The sequence below is a fragment of the Pundamilia nyererei genome, unplaced genomic scaffold (genome assembly GCF_000239375.1).
Source record: "Pundamilia nyererei isolate P.nyererei 1_Seehausen unplaced genomic scaffold, PunNye1.0 scaffold00175, whole genome shotgun sequence".
NCBI lineage: Eukaryota > Metazoa > Chordata > Actinopteri > Cichliformes > Cichlidae > Pundamilia > Pundamilia nyererei.
In genome coordinates this window covers 1,006,421-1,026,694 of record NW_005187576.1, presented here as the reverse complement: position 1 = coordinate 1,026,694, position 20,274 = coordinate 1,006,421, and the positions used below count along the sequence as shown (strand labels likewise).

At 41.6% G+C, this 20,274-nt stretch overlaps 1 protein-coding gene across 1 annotated transcript; it reads left to right on the top strand.

Annotated features, from left to right (window-relative positions):
* Positions 1-20,168, top strand: ints6 (integrator complex subunit 6). The gene is made up of 18 exons (XM_005746229.1): positions 1-429; positions 568-645; positions 1,263-1,412; positions 5,749-5,838; positions 6,724-6,907; positions 9,826-9,951; positions 10,271-10,422; positions 11,926-12,078; positions 12,832-12,964; positions 13,168-13,262; positions 13,375-13,485; positions 15,410-15,625; positions 15,965-16,091; positions 16,231-16,373; positions 16,481-16,667; positions 16,978-17,355; positions 17,989-18,082; positions 18,399-20,168. Exons 1-18 carry the CDS (start codon positions 319-321, stop codon positions 18,490-18,492), a joined length of 2,622 nt encoding a protein of 873 aa, XP_005746286.1. The 5' UTR covers positions 1-318; the 3' UTR covers positions 18,493-20,168.
* The last annotated feature ends 106 nt before the right edge of the window (positions 20,169-20,274 follow it).

Here is a 20,274-nt window from a genome sequence, read left to right as displayed (position 1 = left end):
AGCAGGGACTCACTGTGAGGGGGAACTTTGTTACTATGAAACTTAGGAATATTTACAAAATATTGTAAAAATTATCAAAATCCCTCGTGAATCCATAACCTGCCCCTAGGGTTTGAGGTTTTTAGTTTAGTTCGCCCGGAAAGGGCTTCTACACTCACTATTCTTACACTTTTTTGAAAGAATGTGTGAGACAGACAGTTAGCCAGCTAGCTAGCTAGCTGAGAGGTGATACAGGCGGCAGGAGAACAAAAGATTTTTTTCCGTTTTGGCCGGTTGTACTGACACCAAGTCCATGCAGAACGTGTCATTACCATCACAATGCCCGTTTTACTTTTTCTGATAGACACGTCCGCTTCAATGAACCAGCGCACCCATCTGGGCACTACCTATCTGGACATAGCAAAAGGCGCTGTTGAGACTTTTATGAAGGTACTGTAACCACGGGACACATTAATATTGAGAGATCCCGAGCGGGAATGCAGTTCAGTTCATCGTTTTGCTGTTGCAAGCTCGCCTGTCAAAGCTGATCTCTCGATAACCGTAAATAATTCTCTACTATTTCCACAGCTCAGAGGGAGAGATCCGGCGAGCCGAGGGGACCGGTATATGTTGGTAAATTTTGAAGATGTTCCGTTCGGGATAAAGGTAGAGTTTGTTTTCGGGTCATGTCCGGCTTTACATTGCGCAGATTGACTGTCCTTCCATCGCTGCACCACGTTGTGATCACTACATCAACTGTGTAGAGAAAAATCTTCAGGAGGAGCTTTCATACCCCTTTTAAAACATGGCCGACATTTTGTTTCAATGTGAGCAGCAAGGAACTCTGGGTGTTATTTATACAGCGAGGTGATATCTAGGAGGGAGGGAGGGAGAGTAGAGGAGGAGGAGGAGAAGCGGGGATGACAGACTAGCCTACTTTACTTCTTTAGACCAAATTGCCACTTTAGTCACTGCACACATTGCGACTTTGCTACTTTGCGATTTTCTGATCTGGAGCCGAGCGCAGCAGCCTGGTAGAAACGGATCAACGTCCTGTGGCTGCAGTGCTGTCAAATTATTAGTCTGGGCAGATAGAGAGGAAGCGACCTATTTAGATATTTATTAGCTCAGACTCTCAATAAAACCAGTGAAGTTAACCACTAGTTTCCTTAGAAGTTGCCTGCTGGTCACAACAGTGGGGTAGTTATTTAGCTTTGTGCATGTTATTAACCAGCTGCTATGTTGTGTTTTGTTTGGGTTTGTTTTTTTTGTTTTTTTTAAAGGCTGGATGGAAAGAGAGCCATGCCACATTCATGACAGAGTTGAGGAACCTCCAAGCAACTGGACTCACAACTATTGGCCAATCCTTGAGGAACGCTTTTGATTTACTCAATCTCAATAGATTAGTGACTGGGATAGACAACTATGGACAGGTATGTAGCAATGAAACAGGTGGAGAAGAAATCAGGCTCATAAAGTGCTAAATGCCCAAACAGACCCACTTCACCCACCCACCTACCCCCCCTCACCCCACCCCTTTCTGCTATCTCCCAGTCTTACAAGCATCAACCACTTTCATACTGTGGACCCACACATCCTCAGCCATACGACACAATCATGACAGCAAGTCCAAGCAGCAGGAGCAACGTAGCTTTCTTATTTTCTTTCTTCCCCCATCATTGATTAGTAACTTTAGTTTGTGTTACATATGTCACTGCTCTCATCAAGGACATGGAATTATTACACCTGTAAATGAGCTTTTAAGCAAGAAAATGCATTATGTTTTGAAACTCTAAGGATCTATTGCAGGCTCTGTCTGCACAAATATGCTCTGAAAGCTAGATGCTTTTTAAAAAAAATATATATATAGTTGTATATAAACTAGTGTAGGCTTGTGTCACTTCAGCTTTATGGCCAGTTTGTTAAAATGCACTGGATTATTATAAGAGGTGGTTCTAATATTTATATCTATTATTTAGTTCATAAATGGTCTGGCCACTCTGTGGTGTGTGTGCACGTAAACACAAAGCTAAACATAATTTGAATCAAGCTGGGAGTTTATTTTAGAGCTTTGGAATAAGACTTTTGCAGTTTTAACCAGGTCAGTCTAAATTATGTAGTTTCAAGCCTGTCAGAGGACTTTTGTGCTTTTATGATGAATCACTGGGCAAGGTGGTAGAGCGGGTCATCTACCGATCGAAAGGTCGACGGATCAATCCCCGGCTCCTCCCGTCTATGTGTCAAAGTATCCTTCGACAAGATCTTGAACCCTGTTGCCCCCGATTCATCCATCAGAGTGGGTGTGCGTGAATGTTTGGTGGAAGTGCTTAGCTGTAGATAAAAGCACTGTATGAATGTGCGTGTGTTTCTGATTGGGTGATTGACAGATGTAGTGAAAAGTATTTTGAATGCTCAAAAGTGAGGCGACAGGCGCTATATAGCAGTACCAGTACCACGGATCTGTACCATGATGAACATACTCTTGTGTTTTTATCTTTTGGTTAATGTGAATGCTCACTGATGCTGAGGTTGAAGACTGTTGCCCTTTTCTTTGTTTCGCTCAAGTCTGCTTCAAAAATGGGGATCCATCTAACAAGACCACAAATGTGAGGATATTGAAAAAAGCTCCTGGATACACGCTGACGGAAAAATGTGGTTTACTTTAAAATTATCGATGTTATTCCAGTTGTATTGTGCAGCTTAGAAAGATTTCCATACTGCAGCTTTACGACACAGTGGGCCTGATTTACAGCTGTAAGCTATTCACATAAAACTCATTCAGACTCAGTATTGCTAAGAAATATTCTCCAAGCCCACAAAGTCTGGAGCTAGTACAGCGTGATGCTGGCCAAGTTCCCTCTTCAATTTAAATCCAGTATTAGTAGCTAAACGTAGATTTGCATGATAAAGTTTCAGACCACCACTCTTATGCCGGCCCACTGACTCATGTGTAACAGATGTTCAGATCTGCCTTTAGCTGTGCAGGGTTGGACAAAGTGACCAGAGAAACTTGACTTTGGTTTAGTCTCATTAGAAAAAGAAAAGCTGAAGCCAACAGAAAGCATATTGCTTGCTATTCAGCATCTCACCTTCTTGAGATTTTCTCATCTCCTGGCCAGCGTTGAAACTGAAATGCATTTTTTTTTTTTTGCATATGAAACAAAGTGGTCATTATTAATGTAAGCTGTGAAGTCTAGCCCATACCCAGTTAGAGTGGTAGGTGAATCTGCACGCTTGTGGTTGATACAGAATCTGGACATCTGTTTTCCTGTGCGGAGGTAAGTGGGGGAGTATGGGAGCAGTAATGAATGTTTAATTAGGCATTTCCTGAGTAATAAACAGAAGATCCCTACCAGCCCAGGTAATGCATACATGCAGCATGCATAATGCATGTCAGACACTCTTTTTGGTCGTTTGAAAAAAAAATACCAGCGACACCGTCAGACTGTCCATTTTTGAACACACAAGCCAAGGTCAAGGTTACTGCGTCCCGCGCTGTCACTGCTGACCTCTAATTACAGGTTGATTTGACAGTGGCTATAATTTAATGACTAGTTCTCCCTCTTCTGCCTATTTCCAGCAGGAGGCTTGGCAATTACTAGTATGGAGTGCATGTATGTAGTTTATATATGCTTAGTATGTCCTTTACAAAAGTGGAGTTATTGTGAACATGGGCTGTAATTTAAAATGTGAGCCCAACACAAGTGTTTGGTACTCCTAGAGGATATTTTAACGTAACAAATGTGTGTGGGCAGGAAATGCTGGTAACACTAAAAGCTAGATGAATCAATGAACTTGAGTCAAAATCTAAAAACCTTTCAGTACGTCATCTAACTGATTACACAAGTGTAGTGGTGCTTAATAACTCCCGTAAGCTGTTTCTGCTGTCTTCTGTTTAGTTACATTTCCTTTTAAGTGAGGGTTTACCATTTAACCAGAGAAGCGTTTCAAGGGAACTAGGAAGAGGGCACTTCCGCATGAAAACACATCTAAAATGACCGTGTGTGTGCGCTTTTCTTCTGTTTTCTTATTTAAAGGGCCCTTTGTATCATAAGTCAGTGCTCCACGTCGTCCAGCGGGTGGAGCCCTGGGGGGTTAACGGGGGGAGATGGGTGAGTTAATATTGCCCTGGAGTGCCTCAGTCTACAGTAACAAAGAGCGCTCCAGGTTGCCAGGCATCTGAAACGACTCTCCCCTGGGAGATGAAGAAGGGTATGGAGGTAGAGGGGGGAGACGGCCGGCGGGTAATCCTGACACTGATCAGTTTCATTAAGAGCAATGAAAGAGCAGAAGAAAGGATGAACGTGAAGAAATGATATGGCCAGTGTTGTTTGGTGGTAAGTTAGAGTGTCAGCTGGAGTGATGGCCGGCGCTTTAATGGATCTCCATTATCATGGCATTGTGGAAAGCACATCACAGTAGCGGTAGCTGACTGCATAGACGGGTCTTAAACATGATGAATTACCTATTATTTCTCCATTTACTAATGTAATCTCTCATTATCATCATTAACCAGTTATAAGAAATGCCCACTGTGTTTTCTTCTCTTTGAAAGCACAAAGAGATGTCTTCAGATGACTTGTTTTTATCTTTCAAATTACCCAAAATATATAGATACTGTCTTGTCTTTTACATGAAAAGCAGCTGGGCACATTTTGAGAAGTTGTCAAAACGCTTTATTCTTACACCGGCTCCCCTGATAGGCTGTCGTCATGTGTCATCTATTTTTAATAGTCGCATTTGGCTTTATTTAAGCACGAGTAAAAGCTCCGGCAGCTTATATGACATGGATAAATTCATCGCTTGACTGGCAAGTTAGCCCGATCATCAAGTCAGCATGCCAACTAAGTGCTCGATATCATGAAGGAATTTTTGAGGGGGGGTTGCCAGGTTGTCATGGATACCTGCAGCACAGTGGGGTCTTGGTCGTATCCTGCTCTGTTTACTTTGGGCCGTTTATGTGACTGGACAGATGCATCATTCAGCAGAAAGCGCAGCCTACAGGTAGAGCCCAAACAGTGTGGCTCCACGTCCATTAATAATGGCTCTGCTGTCAGAACAGGAGGCCCTTATGGAGTCACTGTGACTCTGCAGTGAAGTCCGGTTTGCTGGCAGCACTTGTCAGTCTTTGTTGAGGGTTTTTTTGTTTTCTTTTTACGCTATTACCTCACCTAGTGGCTCTGTGGAGATCCCACAAGGCTGATGCACAGTGATAAATGCAGTGCTGCTCCAGTTTAATTTCATCAGAGTGGAGCGCTGATGTCATGAAATATCATGGGGTCCAGCAGGAAAGAGGTTTCGTGTAGCTCCTCGGATAATGAGCTCTGCTGTTGTGGAGTATAGAGTGAACATATACTGCAGACACTAAATACTGAACTCTTACTCTGTTTGTTTTCCCTTTGAGTCAAGGTTTTCTATTTCACACACGCTTCTTAAATATGTCCCGTGTAACTTATCTGCTGTTTGTAATGATGCATTCACGGTGCTTATTTATGCGTCGGATCGCAGAAGGCCATAAAGCCACACTTGCTAAATACAGGTATTAATGGTGATCACGTCTTTTGTAAGCACAGTTTTAACAGATGTGAGAACAGCCCCCCTATTTTTGTGTCTTGTTTTTTATAGCTTGTTTGTGTCTTTCTCATTTCTTTGTGCAGGGTGACCCTAAGTTGCCTCTGGGAGTCTGAATGCTGAATTAATTCGGCATGGTTTCGTTTTTCATTTAGTCTTCAATATGTCCTATTTTTTTCTTTTCTTTTCTTTTTTTAGGGAAGGAATCCTTTTTTCCTTGAACCTGCCATCATCATCGCAATTACAGACGGCAACAAGTTGACCAGCAGCGGCGGTGTCCAAGATGAGGTCAGCCTGCATCTCCAATCAGGAGAGCGTTCTGTTTGTTTGGGTGATACTTTAGGAGTCTAACCGCACCACGTCAAACTTTACCAAACCCTCGTCCTTTGACTGTGATTAAGATGGCTAAAGTTTAAACCACAGAAGCTCTACTGTGAAGTGCTTTATCATATTGTCCACTCACATAATAACAAAGCTACTTTTCATGCTTAGTGTTATCAGTAGCTTTGTTATTATTGTCTTAGAAACAGAGAAGTTTGATGTACTTACTTATTGATTAATCATTTGGTCCTAAAACATCAAGGAAGACAACTTCCCCAGCTGACACATTCAGCAGAAAAAAACCCAAAAACCTTAATTTATTCTCATCAAAATCTAAAAATACCAATGAAGAGTCTCATTTGAGTCCAACACCAGTAATATTTTTGGCATTTTTATTGAATTTATTAAAACAGCTACTTTTTAATCATTGATTGCACTTCCTGTTTTGACTGATTAAACACTTGATCTTGAAAATGTAGAAAATAAAGAAAAATCATTGCTCAGTATGAAAATGCACTATTTTTTTTTCTTTACAAATGCAGTAAACAGTCATGTTTTCAACCTATGCAAACAAAAATTATATAGGCAATTACTTTTAAATTCCTTTAGCCCAAATTATGACAAAGGGTATAACTGCAAGGTTAGAAGTGCGAGCTGAGCCCTCCGTGCCACTTTAATACCCTGTAAATGAAGGCACTTTATCAATACCGCCGTAAAAGTGTTGTTCATTTACTGCCCAAGTTTCCCCACAGTAGCCTAAAACAAACGGCGATATTAGAGAGAACAGCAACACAGTAAATCTGTTCTAACGCAGGTCTGTCATCTCATCCTGTGATCTGTTTCATTGTCCAGCTACATCTACCTCTGACCACGCCGCTGCCGGGCAGCGAGCTGACGAAGGAGCCGTTTCGCTGGGACCAGCGTCTGTTTGCTTTGGTGCTACGTATCTCCGGCAACGCTTCGGTGGAGCCCGAGCCCCTCGGCGGCGTCCCGTCTGACGATTCTCCAATCACCCCCATGTGTGAGGTCACTGGAGGTAGGCGGACTGATACGAGCTGCTGGTTGTTGTGTACTTACAGATCAGCTCTGACAGGCATTTCTCAGCTTTTAAGTACACTCGGTTTGCCTTTTGTAGCTCTGGAGTTTATGTACTGATTCATATGCTTTATATGCCGAAGTTTCAAAGATGATTTAAGAGCATTTAAAGACAGGACAGGTTTTATGGAAGAGCTGCACCATGGGTAATGCAGTCTGAAGTGCTTGTCGGGTACTTCACTTTAAGTTGGTGATGTTAAGGAGTTGTTGTTTTTTTTTTTTTTTAATTATTATTATTGTATCACGCATGGAAACATGACCAGCATACAAGGAATTACGCAATTAAACAAAATAACATAAGCCAGGTAGAGTAGGCTGTAGACATACATTTTAAATGACAGCATGAACAGCCTAAGATTAAGAAAACCATTTTACTGCTTCAGTTTAGTCTACAGAAGTAAAAGCTCCTTATTCTGAGTGAAAAATAAACAGATCAGATGTTTTCCTCTTGGAAGTGTCAGAAGCTTAAATTTTAAAGCAGAGCCCACTTCAACAGGGGACAGCCCTGAGCGGTGTCTAGGCAGTAGCACTGTCTTGCTCAATACTCAGAGTTGTGCTTAAGGATTGCCAGAGAGGTACCTTTAACAGCCCAATGCAGCTACACTGTGCTCTTATTTTAACCCCTGCTGGAGCTATTGTGGAAGGGTTAAGTGCTTTGTTTAAGTGTACTTGGGTAGTAATTGCTGATTAAGGTTAGAATGACTAGATTTTCCCACCTGGTCCATAATCGGACTGCCTTTGTCCTGCCTAAGTCCTGTCAAGAGACTTTCTAGCCAGCGATTTTGATCTGTAATCCCCCCATCTCCAGCCAAAGTCCGGCTGCCAGAACATTCACTTATAGAAGCAGACTTTTATCCCCTCTGTCTCCATTCCTCACGTAGCTTTGTTTTGGAAGCAGCTGGCAGGAGGAACGAACTAGAATGATGCTGATGGCAGGTTAAGATTAACCCATGCACACATATAGAGAACAGAGGACTCCAAAGCTGCGTGTCGCAGCCGGTGGCGCTGAATGCAGAACATGACACAGGTCCATTGTCAGCGGCAGTCTACAGTACATGCTGCCTGTCCATTACTGCTGATGGCAGACCTGACACAAAGCCACAGCCTATTGAAATGAGCGAGTGAATGGGTGCACAACAAGGTCACTCGAGGTGAAGTTGAATGACAGGAAGGCTAAGTTAGACTAGTCAGTTGTAGCTTTGAAAGATGGTTTTTCTGACTTTTTAAATTTTACACATGCGATTGATGGCGTGACAAAAACAGCAAAGAGAGATTTTGACCTTTCAGAGTCACATTTCATGCAAATGCACTATTTGCATGTAGTGTAAATGGCTGATATGGCTGCACAAAGATGAGCAATATGTAAAGAAGAGAGCTCTTGAAATTGCACTGCACCAGTAGCAAAGCACTTCATAAACAGTGTAATGTAGTGATCCTTCTTAACCCCTTTTATTCTTGTTCATTTGATTTCTCTGACATTGAGGTGCATTACATAAACACCAAACTGCTGCTGCTGCAGTTTTTGTTCTTTAAACACAAGTTTTAGTGGGAACTTTTAATCCTCTGTGTCTCTATCTGTAAGTTTCGGAGACAAAGATTAAGTCTAGTCCTAGAATGAGTGAAGAATTCGATGAAGCTCTTCATTGGAAAAAGGTCTGAGAAATCTCAGCTCAAGTTATTTATAATTTTTGGTTAATTGTGCTACAGTCACACCAGAGAAATCAGTTACTGGAGACTCCGGCATGACTAAAATTATTGCATGCAATGAACTTGAGATTGTGTCTGAAATGCTTGCTGCTAAGACGAGGTGTACGAACACTTCAAAGAGACTTTGGTGTGTCAACGTAGAGATAAAATGTAATAAGATGGAGTCGGTCTGCTACGAGTTTGTGATTCAATGGGTTGAAGTTAAAAAAAAAAATAAAAAAAAAAGACACACTGCAGACAAGTTGCGTTCAATGTTGCAGACTGACTCGGGTTGATGCAGTCTGTCTGCATCTATATTATTTCCAAACCTTTGTCAGTCTCTCTGAGACTAATTGCAGTCAGCCCGAGTCGGAGCGCAATTGTTTGGAGACAAGTTGCATCCCACTAAGTAACCTGTGCAATCACCATGTGTTTGAAAGTCATCACCCAGAGACTGAGGGTGGTGCACGTTCGACCTCTGGACGAGTTGGTCGCCAAATGCAAACATTTCAATGAGATGACCCAGCAAGTAGCAATTTCTTTTTCCCCCTAGTTTCGGTTAGATTGTTTTCCTATTTTTACCCTGGCACCAATCAACAGAATTATCAGACTTCTGTATTTTCCCTCTTCTGACTCACTATTTTTTATGGCTCATTTAGTCTGCAATTCAGTCTTAACCCTGTTCCAGCAGCAGCATGCAACTTTTAGCAAACAAGCTCTAATAGACCCACTGTACACTGTCTGACCTGCACCAAACAAAGCAAAGAAGACACAATTAGAAACTAGCTTACGAAAAATGTGGAACATTTAAAGCCAGATGTTATTTCTTAATTTGGTTTCTAGTATCTGCTCTAAAAAGTACAACAAATTATTATTAATTAGGAGGGGAAAAAATCACATTATAATGTCAGGATCTAAGTGGGAGGGTCTAAATAGACAGCTTTTTGCTAGGAAATTGACAAAATGTGAAAGCATGGTGAAAATGCATCCCGTGTTGTTTCTGCTGCTCCCAGTTGGCCCACAAATTCTATTAATTAAGCTTTTAAACGGCTAAACAAAAAAACATTTGAAATGATCCACAGTCAACCAAGGAAAAACTTTAATTTTAGCAACACCATTGACTCGCTCGTGTTTTCAGATATTTATACTTACAGACGTGTGTCTTCGTTACAGGTCGTTCTTACAGTGTGTTCTCCCAGCGTATGTTGAATCAGTGTCTGGAGTCTTTGGTGCAGAAAATCCAGAGTGGAGTAGTGATAAACTTTGAGAAGACGGGACCTGACCCTCCTCCGCTAGAAGGTAAGACACACCTCTGTTTGTTTGCTTTTGGGTTTTCTCAAGTTGAATTGTCTTTCATTATAAAAGGAGCTTTTTGACATGTGCTGTGCTGCATGCGTTTGATTAGTAGAGGAGCTCTTTGCTCTCTCCCACTTGGTGTTTGTTTTAATCCATTCTGAGCTTTTCTTTCCTGTTTTTTCATAAACATCTGGTGGGTGTCACTGTTTAAACTCCTGCTTTCATATTTAACTGCTGACACACTTGTCTGATGCATTTTGTTTCATGCTGCATTTCATAAACCCCTTGTTTTTTGTTTTGCTTTGCTTATATTCCTGCACAGACACTCCAGCTGAAGTGGTGAAGTCTGGTCCGCAGCCTTGGCACTGCTGTCACAAGCTGATCTACGTACGACCTAACCCTAAAACTGGTGTTCCCATCGGGCACTGGCCCATCCCCGAAGCCTTCTGGCCAGACCAGAACTCCCCCACATTGGTAAGAAAGTTGCAGAAGAACATGCACAGAAATATGAGATAAGAAACCGGTATCTGTCAATTTATGCAATACATAATCTGTGTTACTGCAGCAGATTAATGAAATGACAACCTAGCTTAGTAAAATAAATATAATGTCACAGAACAAAAGAGCCCAAAAAGGTCAAAATAATATTAAAGAAGAGACTTTAAAGCCCTATAGTTCCTTTCTTGTATTTATATATTGGACAGTTTTACTCTTGACAGCAGAATACACTTATAATTCTATAAAACTTAACAAAGATGTACTTTATTCCTAATTATTTTTTAACAATATAAGTCTTAATAGCCAAAAAGTGACCATATTTACAAGACTGGTATAGTGTTATTAGCTACGGCTAGCATGCTTGCTTAGCATGTTGGCCTTAGTGGTGTGCTAACCAGTGTCTGGCTAGTTTTATGGCTAATTTGTGCTAAGTAACAGACTAATAAGTTTTCAACATTTCACTCTCTCAGGAAGTACTAACTTCCTGATAAATAAAATACTTCCTTTAAAAATGCTCTTAAGGTCTCCAACAGCAGAAAACATCACCCAGAGGTTCAGTTCATTGACTTATATTGGCTGAGGTGAGGCCTAGCAAACAAGCAAGTACAAGAAGACAAAACTCTGTAATTTTGTTATGAAGGGGATAAATGGCTACAGGGTTTGTTTTTTTGTTTTAATTTTGTATCAGGCTTTTGTAGATGTGATAATTTAATTGCTAACACTGGTTATTTTAGTGGGAGTCAGTGGGGACTGACGCTCTTTTAGAAGCAGCCTGCAGTGATACAAAGTAGCCGTATGCTCGATTATGAATCTTAAAATAGAAAAAATGTGAGAACAATAAAAAGAAAGGCACTTACTAAGTTTATTTTTTCATGTTTATTAAAAGGCAAAACAAAATCCATTATAGCTGTAATGTGCCTTCAGTGGCCATTAGATGATAACTCCTCCACAGGAGTTACAGGATTCAGCCCCACACATTGTCACTTTCATTAAACAACTTTTCTTCTTCCTGTTTGTTTAACAAGAATAATCAGTCACACTAATGTAACAGTGCCACACTCTTATTAACTTTAACCATTTATTCCATAGCAAACAATGACTAACTCGTGATAACACAGGGGTGACGTCAAACCGGCTGCAGTGATGTCACAGCTACACGAATGTGCCCAAGCACAGATGAGCTGTAATCAAAATTAAACAAACAAAGAAGTACTCATTATGATAGATCATGCATTGGTTGTTAGCTATCATTCATAAGCTTTTCCTCTGCACACACACATACTCTCTCAGTAGAAATAGAAGCAGCAGCCAGACGTGATTCTTTTTTCCGAACTGTATTCAGACGGTCAACTTTGCGCATTGCTTAAACTTAGCTTAGATTAACAACAGCTACTGGTGTTATTAGGCGCCAGCAGGTGTTGTTGATCTTCTTTAATATTTACCATAACATTGTGTATCTCTTTCTGTGTACCTTCCCAGCCTCCCCGCTCAGCCCACCCCCACGTCCGTTTCTCCTGTGTGGATGCTGAACCCATGGTGATAGACAAGGTGCCCTTTGATAAGTATGAGCTGGAGCCGTCACCCCTCACACAGTACATTTTGGAGAGGAAATCACCGCACACCTGCTGGCAGGTACAGCACCATCACAGAAACCACAGAAAATAACAGCTGTTGAGAAGAAAGTTTGACATTAAAGCAGAAATCTGTGTTTTGAATCTTTACAGAGGATTTTAATCTCTCACACATGGAACGTGTTGCATGCATCCTAACAGCAATGTGATAAGTACTTGATTAGATGTTCAGACATATTGAGACATTGATGTGTGGTTTCAGGTTTTCAGTGTACCAAAAAAATAAATAAGGGTGGCAGCAAATGAAGCGATGATTCGATAGCCCGTTGGCATGCACAGACTGAGCTTTAGCACATGTGATTAGATCGAAACATCTAGTCTCTGCTGGTACCCGCACACCAAGCTTTACCTGGTTTGTGGCAGGAACCTGAAAGTAAAGTTTGTCTCTGTATTCATCACTCGTATATTGATTTTGGTGTTTTTCCCCATGTTTGGCATGAGTCATCATCAGAGATGAGGTGGCAGACTTTCAGAATGACTTTTATATCAGCAATTACAAGAATCACGCAGTGAAAATATTTTCCTGACACTGACCAGATGCAGCGTTATGATATTGTAGGGCTAATAGTAAGTGGTAAGCAAGGAAGTGAAATTTACTTCTGCAGGATATTTAAAACCAAAGTGGCTTTGCACTAAAATAAAATGAAACCTAAAAACAACTCGGACAGCATCAGCTGGTTCTGTTTTTGTTTGCTGATTGAAAAGTTCAAATGTCACAACTCACTTCCTGATTTTTCTCTTTCTGTTTTTTCAGGTGTTTGTATGTAACAGTGCCAAGTACAGCGATCTGGGGCAGCCGTTTGGTTACCTGAAGGCCAGCACAGCTCTAAATTGCGTCAACTTGTTTGTAATGCCCTACAACTACCCCGTGCTTCTTCCGCTTCTGGGTAAGACCTGTGCATCCACCTCATTTTTACTCTCGCTGTAGGTGTTGATGGGGAGTCTTTTTTTTGGGCTTTAGAAAATTTAAACGATCTGCTGCAATAGCAAAACAAATGACTTTTTATTTTATTTATTCAGTTTTCTTAATAAAACATGTTCCTAATGAATGAAATTCTTTGTGTGATCTGTGTTTGATTGTTTTCCACAGATGACTTGATTAAAGTGCACAAGTTCAAGCCTACCATTAAATGGCGACAGTCCTTTGAGAACTACCTGAAGACGATGCCTCCGTATTATATTGGGGTCAGTGGCCTTATTATCGCTCTTCAACTTTTCATTAATGGCTTTTTTTGTGGTTGTTGTTAATGTACAAAGCTGTGCCTGCACTGTTCTTACTGCTGTGTTATTCTCACAGTCGCTAAGAAAGGCTTTAAGAATCATGGGAGCACCGAACCTGCTAGCTGACAACCTGGAGTATGGTCTGAGCTACAGCGTGGTTTCCTACCTGAAAAAGCTCAGTCAGCAGGTTAGTTGTTAATATTAAATCTACTCCACAAAGCTGTGCTTGTTGCAGTGTCTGTCAGTTGTCAAGCCTTTCTGTTTTCACTAAAGTCCACACTGATGGATTTTTATAGTGTAATTTGTAGTTTTGGATTATTTTGGTTTTTTTTTTTCTAGTTTTCTTAATTAAAAAAATAAGAAAATTAAAAAAGATAAACACCAGTTTAGTTCAAATGTTTTATCTCAGTTTGATTAGTATTTTAATATCTTAATTTTGGTTTACAAAAGTAACTTGCAAAGAAACCTGGTTTTATCATGACATTTTTATACTCACTGGTCGCTTTGTTAGGGATATCTGTTCAGTAAGGGTTATATCTAATCAGCCAATCACATGGGAGTACCTCAGTGCATTTAGGCTTGTAGACGTGGTCAAGGCAACCACTCATTATTATCAGGGTGTGCAGAAGAGCATCTCTGAACGCACAGCACGTCATACTTTGAATCAGATGGGCTACAATAGAAGATTAGGAAAAGGTTTCTTGGTCTAATGAGTCTCTATTTCTGTTGCAACAGTCACTGATGGTAGAGTCAGAATTTGACATAATCAGCGTGAAAGCATGGATCCATCCTGCCTTGTGTCAGTGGTTCAGGCTTCTGGTTGTGGAGTGATGCCTGATTTGGACTTCTTCAGGGAGTCTTTGTAGAGCCTACAACAGAACTTACATAAGTGGCTGATGTCATTGCTGACATTTATGCTCGTGTGTCCCGGCAGTCTCCCTCCAGGAATTTGCTGAGATTATAGTCCTTATATTAATGCTTTGATTATTAATCCTTACATTGAGATGACGATTGTTGTGAAAACTCAGCTAAAAACTGCACAGGAGGAGTCTACTGCGCCAAGCAGCCCAGTCAGAATAGTTGTGGGTCACGTCGACCTGGCATGTTGTTATGTTTTTCATGAGGTTACGCTCTAGATCATAAATCCTCTGTAATGGTGTAGGAGATATTTTCTTGGCTCACTTTGAGCCCGTAGTACCAACTGAGCATCGTTTAAACACCACAGCCTACAGGAGTGTTGTTGCTGACCATGTCCATCCCTCCTCCTGACAACACACAACCTCACAAAGCTCAAAACATCTCAAACTGGGATCTTGAGCATGAGTTCACTGTAATGGCCTATTTGCATTGTCCTAATTTTCTTTAGCATTGATTAAAAAGTTAAAGAAAAAAAAGAACAAATGGCTTTAAATAGAAAATCGATATCCACGTCAGTCAAATCATTTCTTTCATTCATTCACTTATTTTACTGAGTGCTTTAAATTGCACTCAAAAGACATGACGGGCATTTGCAGAGAACGTCTGTTAGCAAAGTTATACTTGATGAATAGATGAACTGAAAATGCTCCACTAGATTTAGACTTTGCATCAATACACTGTCAACTGAAACAAAGTCTCTTGGCTGAGTGGGGGGCAGCTTGTGTACGAGTCCACGGGCTGATAAATCATTTTGTGCTTTGTGCTGCTTTTCTCTCTGTGTTCAATTCTCTGTCAGCGGCTACATTTTATGACGAAAGAACAAAAATGTTTATTGTGTTGGAAAGTGTCACAGCGATACCATCACATCCTTAATTTCTAACTTACTGTTATTTTAATGGTTATTTGGTATTAGGCACCAGCTGTTTTTGTTGTTGTTGTTTTTTTAATACAAATATGTTTTGTGCTATTAGAGCTGTCTTTCCTTGTGTCAGTCGTTCTTTGTACCCACAGGATAAACACTTAAAGCAGCTTATAGCTTTGCACAGCTGCATTGTAATGCATTTTAAATCTTATCTTCAGTTTTACGTGTTGCTTATTAAGTTCCTGCATTTCCTTTTTTCCTGCTACAATAATCAAGACACCAAATAGGAAGGCATTTCTGACCAGAAAACCTAATTTCCTCATATTTTCAGACAAAAATCGAGTATGACCGTCTGATCGCTTTGATTGGGAAAAAGCAGCCACCGGAGCCTGGCCTCAAGGTGCGATGGCGAGGCGGAAGTATATCTCTAGCCCAGCGTCGGGACTTCATCCAGCAGCTACAGAATCTCACGGGAGAGGCCCCAGCCCTGCCCATGGAGCTTAACCCCAAAGAGTTTCAAGGCTTTCACCTGGCACTGCTCAACAAGGTAGGGTTGGATTATTATCTGCATTTCTTCAGCATGATCACATTCATCATCGGGAGCTGTTCTGACATGATTACACACATGAGCGTTGGTTTTTACTGTTGAGCGACTGTTTAGATTCAGTTGGCGAGGAGTTCCTTTTTGAAATCTCACTCTGTGCTCAGATTCTTCAGGCTTCTCCCCAGCTGCCCTCCTGAGGCTTATAGCATTGCTGTGTTTTTATGTAGTTGGTTTGAGCACTTGAGGGCTTTTGAAAAATGGTCCACGCTCTCAGAATGCATCTGTATATCCACTCTCCGGTGTCGAAACTACAGCGGTGTTTCTGTCTGCTGTCATCCTCAGAGCCTGAAGCCTCAGAGTTTTAGGAATCCGTACGACATCCCCCGCAGCCACCTGCTCGACCAGCTCAGCCGAATGAGGAGAAACCTTCTCAACACCAGCGTCTGCACTGTCAGAGGCCACGACTCCGGTACCCCGCTGTGCAAATCATTTTCCCCACTTATTTGGCTGTGATTATGCTACGTTGTGAAAATAATTTCAGCGTAAGAAGCAGGTTAGATGTATTGCTGTTCTTTCCATTTTTGACAAAGCATCGGTTTCCCTTCCAGACCAGCTCCACAGCGTGCCAATCGCCCAGATGGGAAACTACCAAGACTTCCTTAAAGCTGCTCCCCAGCCTCTTCGAGACGCAGACCCCGAACAGCCCAAACGGTTGCACACATTCGGCAACCCCTTCAAACTAGACAAGAAGGCAAGCCTCTTTTTTACTCTTCTCGTTTTCTTATTGGTTACAATGACAAATGTAAATTAACCACTGAAAAACACTCCGATGTACCATTTTCCTCACTTTCTTTACAGGGCATGATGATCGACGAGGCAGACGAGTTTGTGACCGGCCCTCAGAACAAGGGCAAGAGACCTGGCGACAGCAACAACGTGCCGGGCGGAGGTCCAAAGAGACGCCGGTGCATGTCACCTCTGCTGCGATTGGGTAGAGCCTACACCCCTCCAGTGTCCCCGTCTGCGAGCCCTCGACACTCAGCAGGTACGATCTAAGAGACAGTCGCACATCTTTTCTACTAATACTGTAATTCTTAATAATGACTGATGGCATGCTTCTAGTGCCGAGTGTACAACCAAGTGTACTGGCCTAATAATGATTCAGTGATTATGGTATCTTAAGAAAAAAGCACTTTTTTTTTCATAAATTTAGAGAAATTGGTCAACAGAGGGTAGATTTAACACACAGAATATAAAACTCAAGGCAGGAAAAATGTGGGGTTATGGCACGACCCGTCCTACGCAGCCGATCTGGATTACAGTGAATGTTTTTGGTTTTTTCCACCTTTCTGTAGACATGGACGTTAACGACGGTGCACCAGAAGCAGACCTGATCATCAACCACGTGGATCAGAACCACTATGGCTCAGACCAGAACTCTGACTCGGAGGTGGACCGTCCCTCGAGTCCCACCGACCTTCAGGAGAACCACACTGCTGCGGATCCTCAGGTGATGCGGCACAGGGATGAGGATGAGGACGAGAACGGGCAGACCCATCCAAGCGAGCTGCCACTGGGCAGCGAGGGAGGAGCGGAGATGGTGCTGATGGACGACCAGGTGCAGCACTACATTACGCCTTCAGCTCTGAAGAAGCACATTCACACCGAGACGACGAAGGTCAACAATGAGCTCAGGTCGCTCATCACCAAGGAGATCAGAAAACCTGGCAGACGTATGTATCCAAAAACCTGGTCTATAGGCAGGGAGGACAAAATTATAGAAACGGAGAGCAGCTACCACTAACTTTAAAGAGCTTTTTTTTCTCATATGTAACCATGGTAGCATCTAAAAGTCACAAGTGTGATTGAACCATCACCTAAACAGAGATTCGAAGCTTCAGCTTTTATTGCAGGGCTGCTAAATTGAAGATGCTGCTTTGTATTTCATTCTTCCTCGTTACATCTTTGTCTTGTTTTTGTTCCAGAAGAAACCACATAAATGTGGTTTTTCATGGCACTTAAAGCTTCGGTTTGTCCAGAAGCAAAGCTGTTTTTCTTAAAAACAAAGCTAGGAAAAACAGCAGGTTTGCATATCTGTGTGTAAATTTAAAGAAGCAAACTTTTTTTTTCTTTCTTTATCTCCTCTGTTGATTTGAGCGTACACGTCAAACTAACATTGGACGTCACTCTGGACTTTGAAAACGTGCTGTGGAATGTTTTTTTTTTTCTAGTTTCCTTTATGAGTGAGAACGCCTTTTATCTTGTTTATTATTAACATTCAGCTGTACACATACAAAGATTTGATTCAGTGGATGTGCTCTCCTTGAATCGACTGAACCTCGTTCGCTTTGCTTTTTCTGTTTCAGACTATGAGAAGATTTTCCTCCTCTTGAAACAGATCCAGGGCACTCTCGACACCCGGCTCATCTTCCTCCAAAACATAATCAAAGAGGCAGCCAGGTACAAAGTTCGGCCCTCCTCCTCTGATGTCAGAGCGTTATTACCTCTCCCCTAATTTTTTTTTTCTTTTTTTTTACTTAAAATGAGCTGCAAACAGAAAAAGGGAACTGTCTTTCTTTATAAGCTCTCTTAAAGTAAAGAGCAGCTGAATCCTAGCACCAGGAGTCGACATTTAAAACATCTGCAGTTTCACGAACCGAACAAAATGCAAAGAAACAAAAACGTATCATAATTTTCTGCTCATGATCTCCTTTGCTACAGAGTTGTTTTTAAAAGGCAAATGTTAACACGTGTCATTGCTTCTTCTTCTGCAAAGGTTCAAGAAGCGCGTTCTCATCGAACAGCTGGAAAACTTCCTCGAAGAGATCCACAACAGAGCCACTAACATGAACCACGTGGACACGTTCTAACGCGAACTCATTCCCAAACTGAACTTACTGGTAACCAAACCGGGCAACCCTCCACATCCCCCTCAAACCACCACTCCTACTGTACCAGGGGCCCCTGCAGAGATGAGACAAGGCGGCATCCAGCTCCCAAACCATCGCTTCTTCACTGGACTCCTTCATTCATTTAATGAGCATTATGCTTGTGTTGTTTGCACAGTAATCCTCAAAGACAGTACTGACCCTGAGTAATGCAGATGCATTTTTCAGACTTGCAAAAAAAAAAAAAAAGATGAGCGAGGAAGCACATATCGCTGCAGGTGAAGTGTGAAGGTGAAGGCCTATGCAATGACGTGTTTGTCCTGTGGACAGTTTGTACGGGAAGGTTCTCTGAACCCGTCCTCAGATGTTGCCCTTTAATTATTCAGCTCCCCTCATCAGATTTTTCTTTTCTTTTAACAAATGTGAGTGGTTATCTCTCAGACAGGGGTGCTGAAATAAACAAGGGCATTTCTGGAGAGGGTCAGATGACAGCCTGTGTGTGGATGTAATGTCACGTGACAGTGTGATTGGACTGATAATGAAGGGTATATCGGCACGTGTGGTTGTATTTTCAGACAACTCAGGGTCAAATGGGATCCAGCGGAGATGCTCATGAGAGACTTTGCTCAAAGTCACGATTCAGCTTTATTTTATTTTCCCCCCCATGGTGTTATTTCTGATTTGTGGAGGATAAGAGTCCGGCCGTTCACTTCGCAATTGTTAAAATTGACCTTCTGCTTTCCATCAGATGGACTGCTGAACTCTCGAATCAGAACAATTGGGCTTGAAACATTGAATCTAATAACATGTAGTCTTCCTGGCAGACTGATGCTGTATCAGTAGTAGCTTAACTTTTGGACTAAACCACCAGTTCCTGTTCCCTTTGTGGGGCGGGGGGGGGGCGGCGAAGAAAACAGATCCACAACGATCGTTGCATCTGGAGACAGTCAACTTTAAAAAAACAAAACTGTCTTTTTCAAAGTAAAGTCGGGAAAAACAAAAAGCTCAGGAACTGACACATTAATGCATCACAATCAGCAATAACATCGGAGCCCTCCTCCCTGCCCTTTCACTTTGTTTTAGCCTGAAACAGCTGATATGCAACACAAACGTCTTGTCTGGTGGAGTGTAGATGAACCGAGGTGTCGGATGCCAGCCTGTCCCAGCGTGCTGGCTGCTGCCAAATAACTTAACCCAGCCCCTAAACTCCTTTTTCCGCCATGAATCTCAAAGCAACTTCTTACCACTTAAAAGCAAATGCACTTGTGTACATTTGAGAATCTTTATTTATGTAATTTAAAATAAAAAAAAAACAGCCTTTAAACTTTTTTTTTTTAGGTCAGGCTTGTTTAATGTTCTCCAATTTACACAAATAATGTCTAGAGGTCAGGAGTTGATTTCAGACTCAGAGGGCAGCCCTCTTCTGCTCCCTCCCTCCTTGGACAGGGACCAAAATCTGCCATACTTGTCTTTGTTTGTGAAGAGGCCGCTACCAAAAGAGTATTTTGAATACACTGTAAAGATGTAAATAACCCTAGAGTACTATTTAAAGAGAATGTTCAGTGGAAAAAAAATGGCCTTTTTGTAAGTATTTCCATGAATAAAGCTTCTATTTTACACTGTGAAGGGCCATGTAAATAAAGTGTTCTGTAAACATGCGAGTCTGCCTGCTTTTATTTACGCACGTTGGCCGTTTCGGAAACGTCACGTCAAATGGAAAGAGGATCGAAACACCGAAAGTGTAAAAACATTAAAATTTTATTT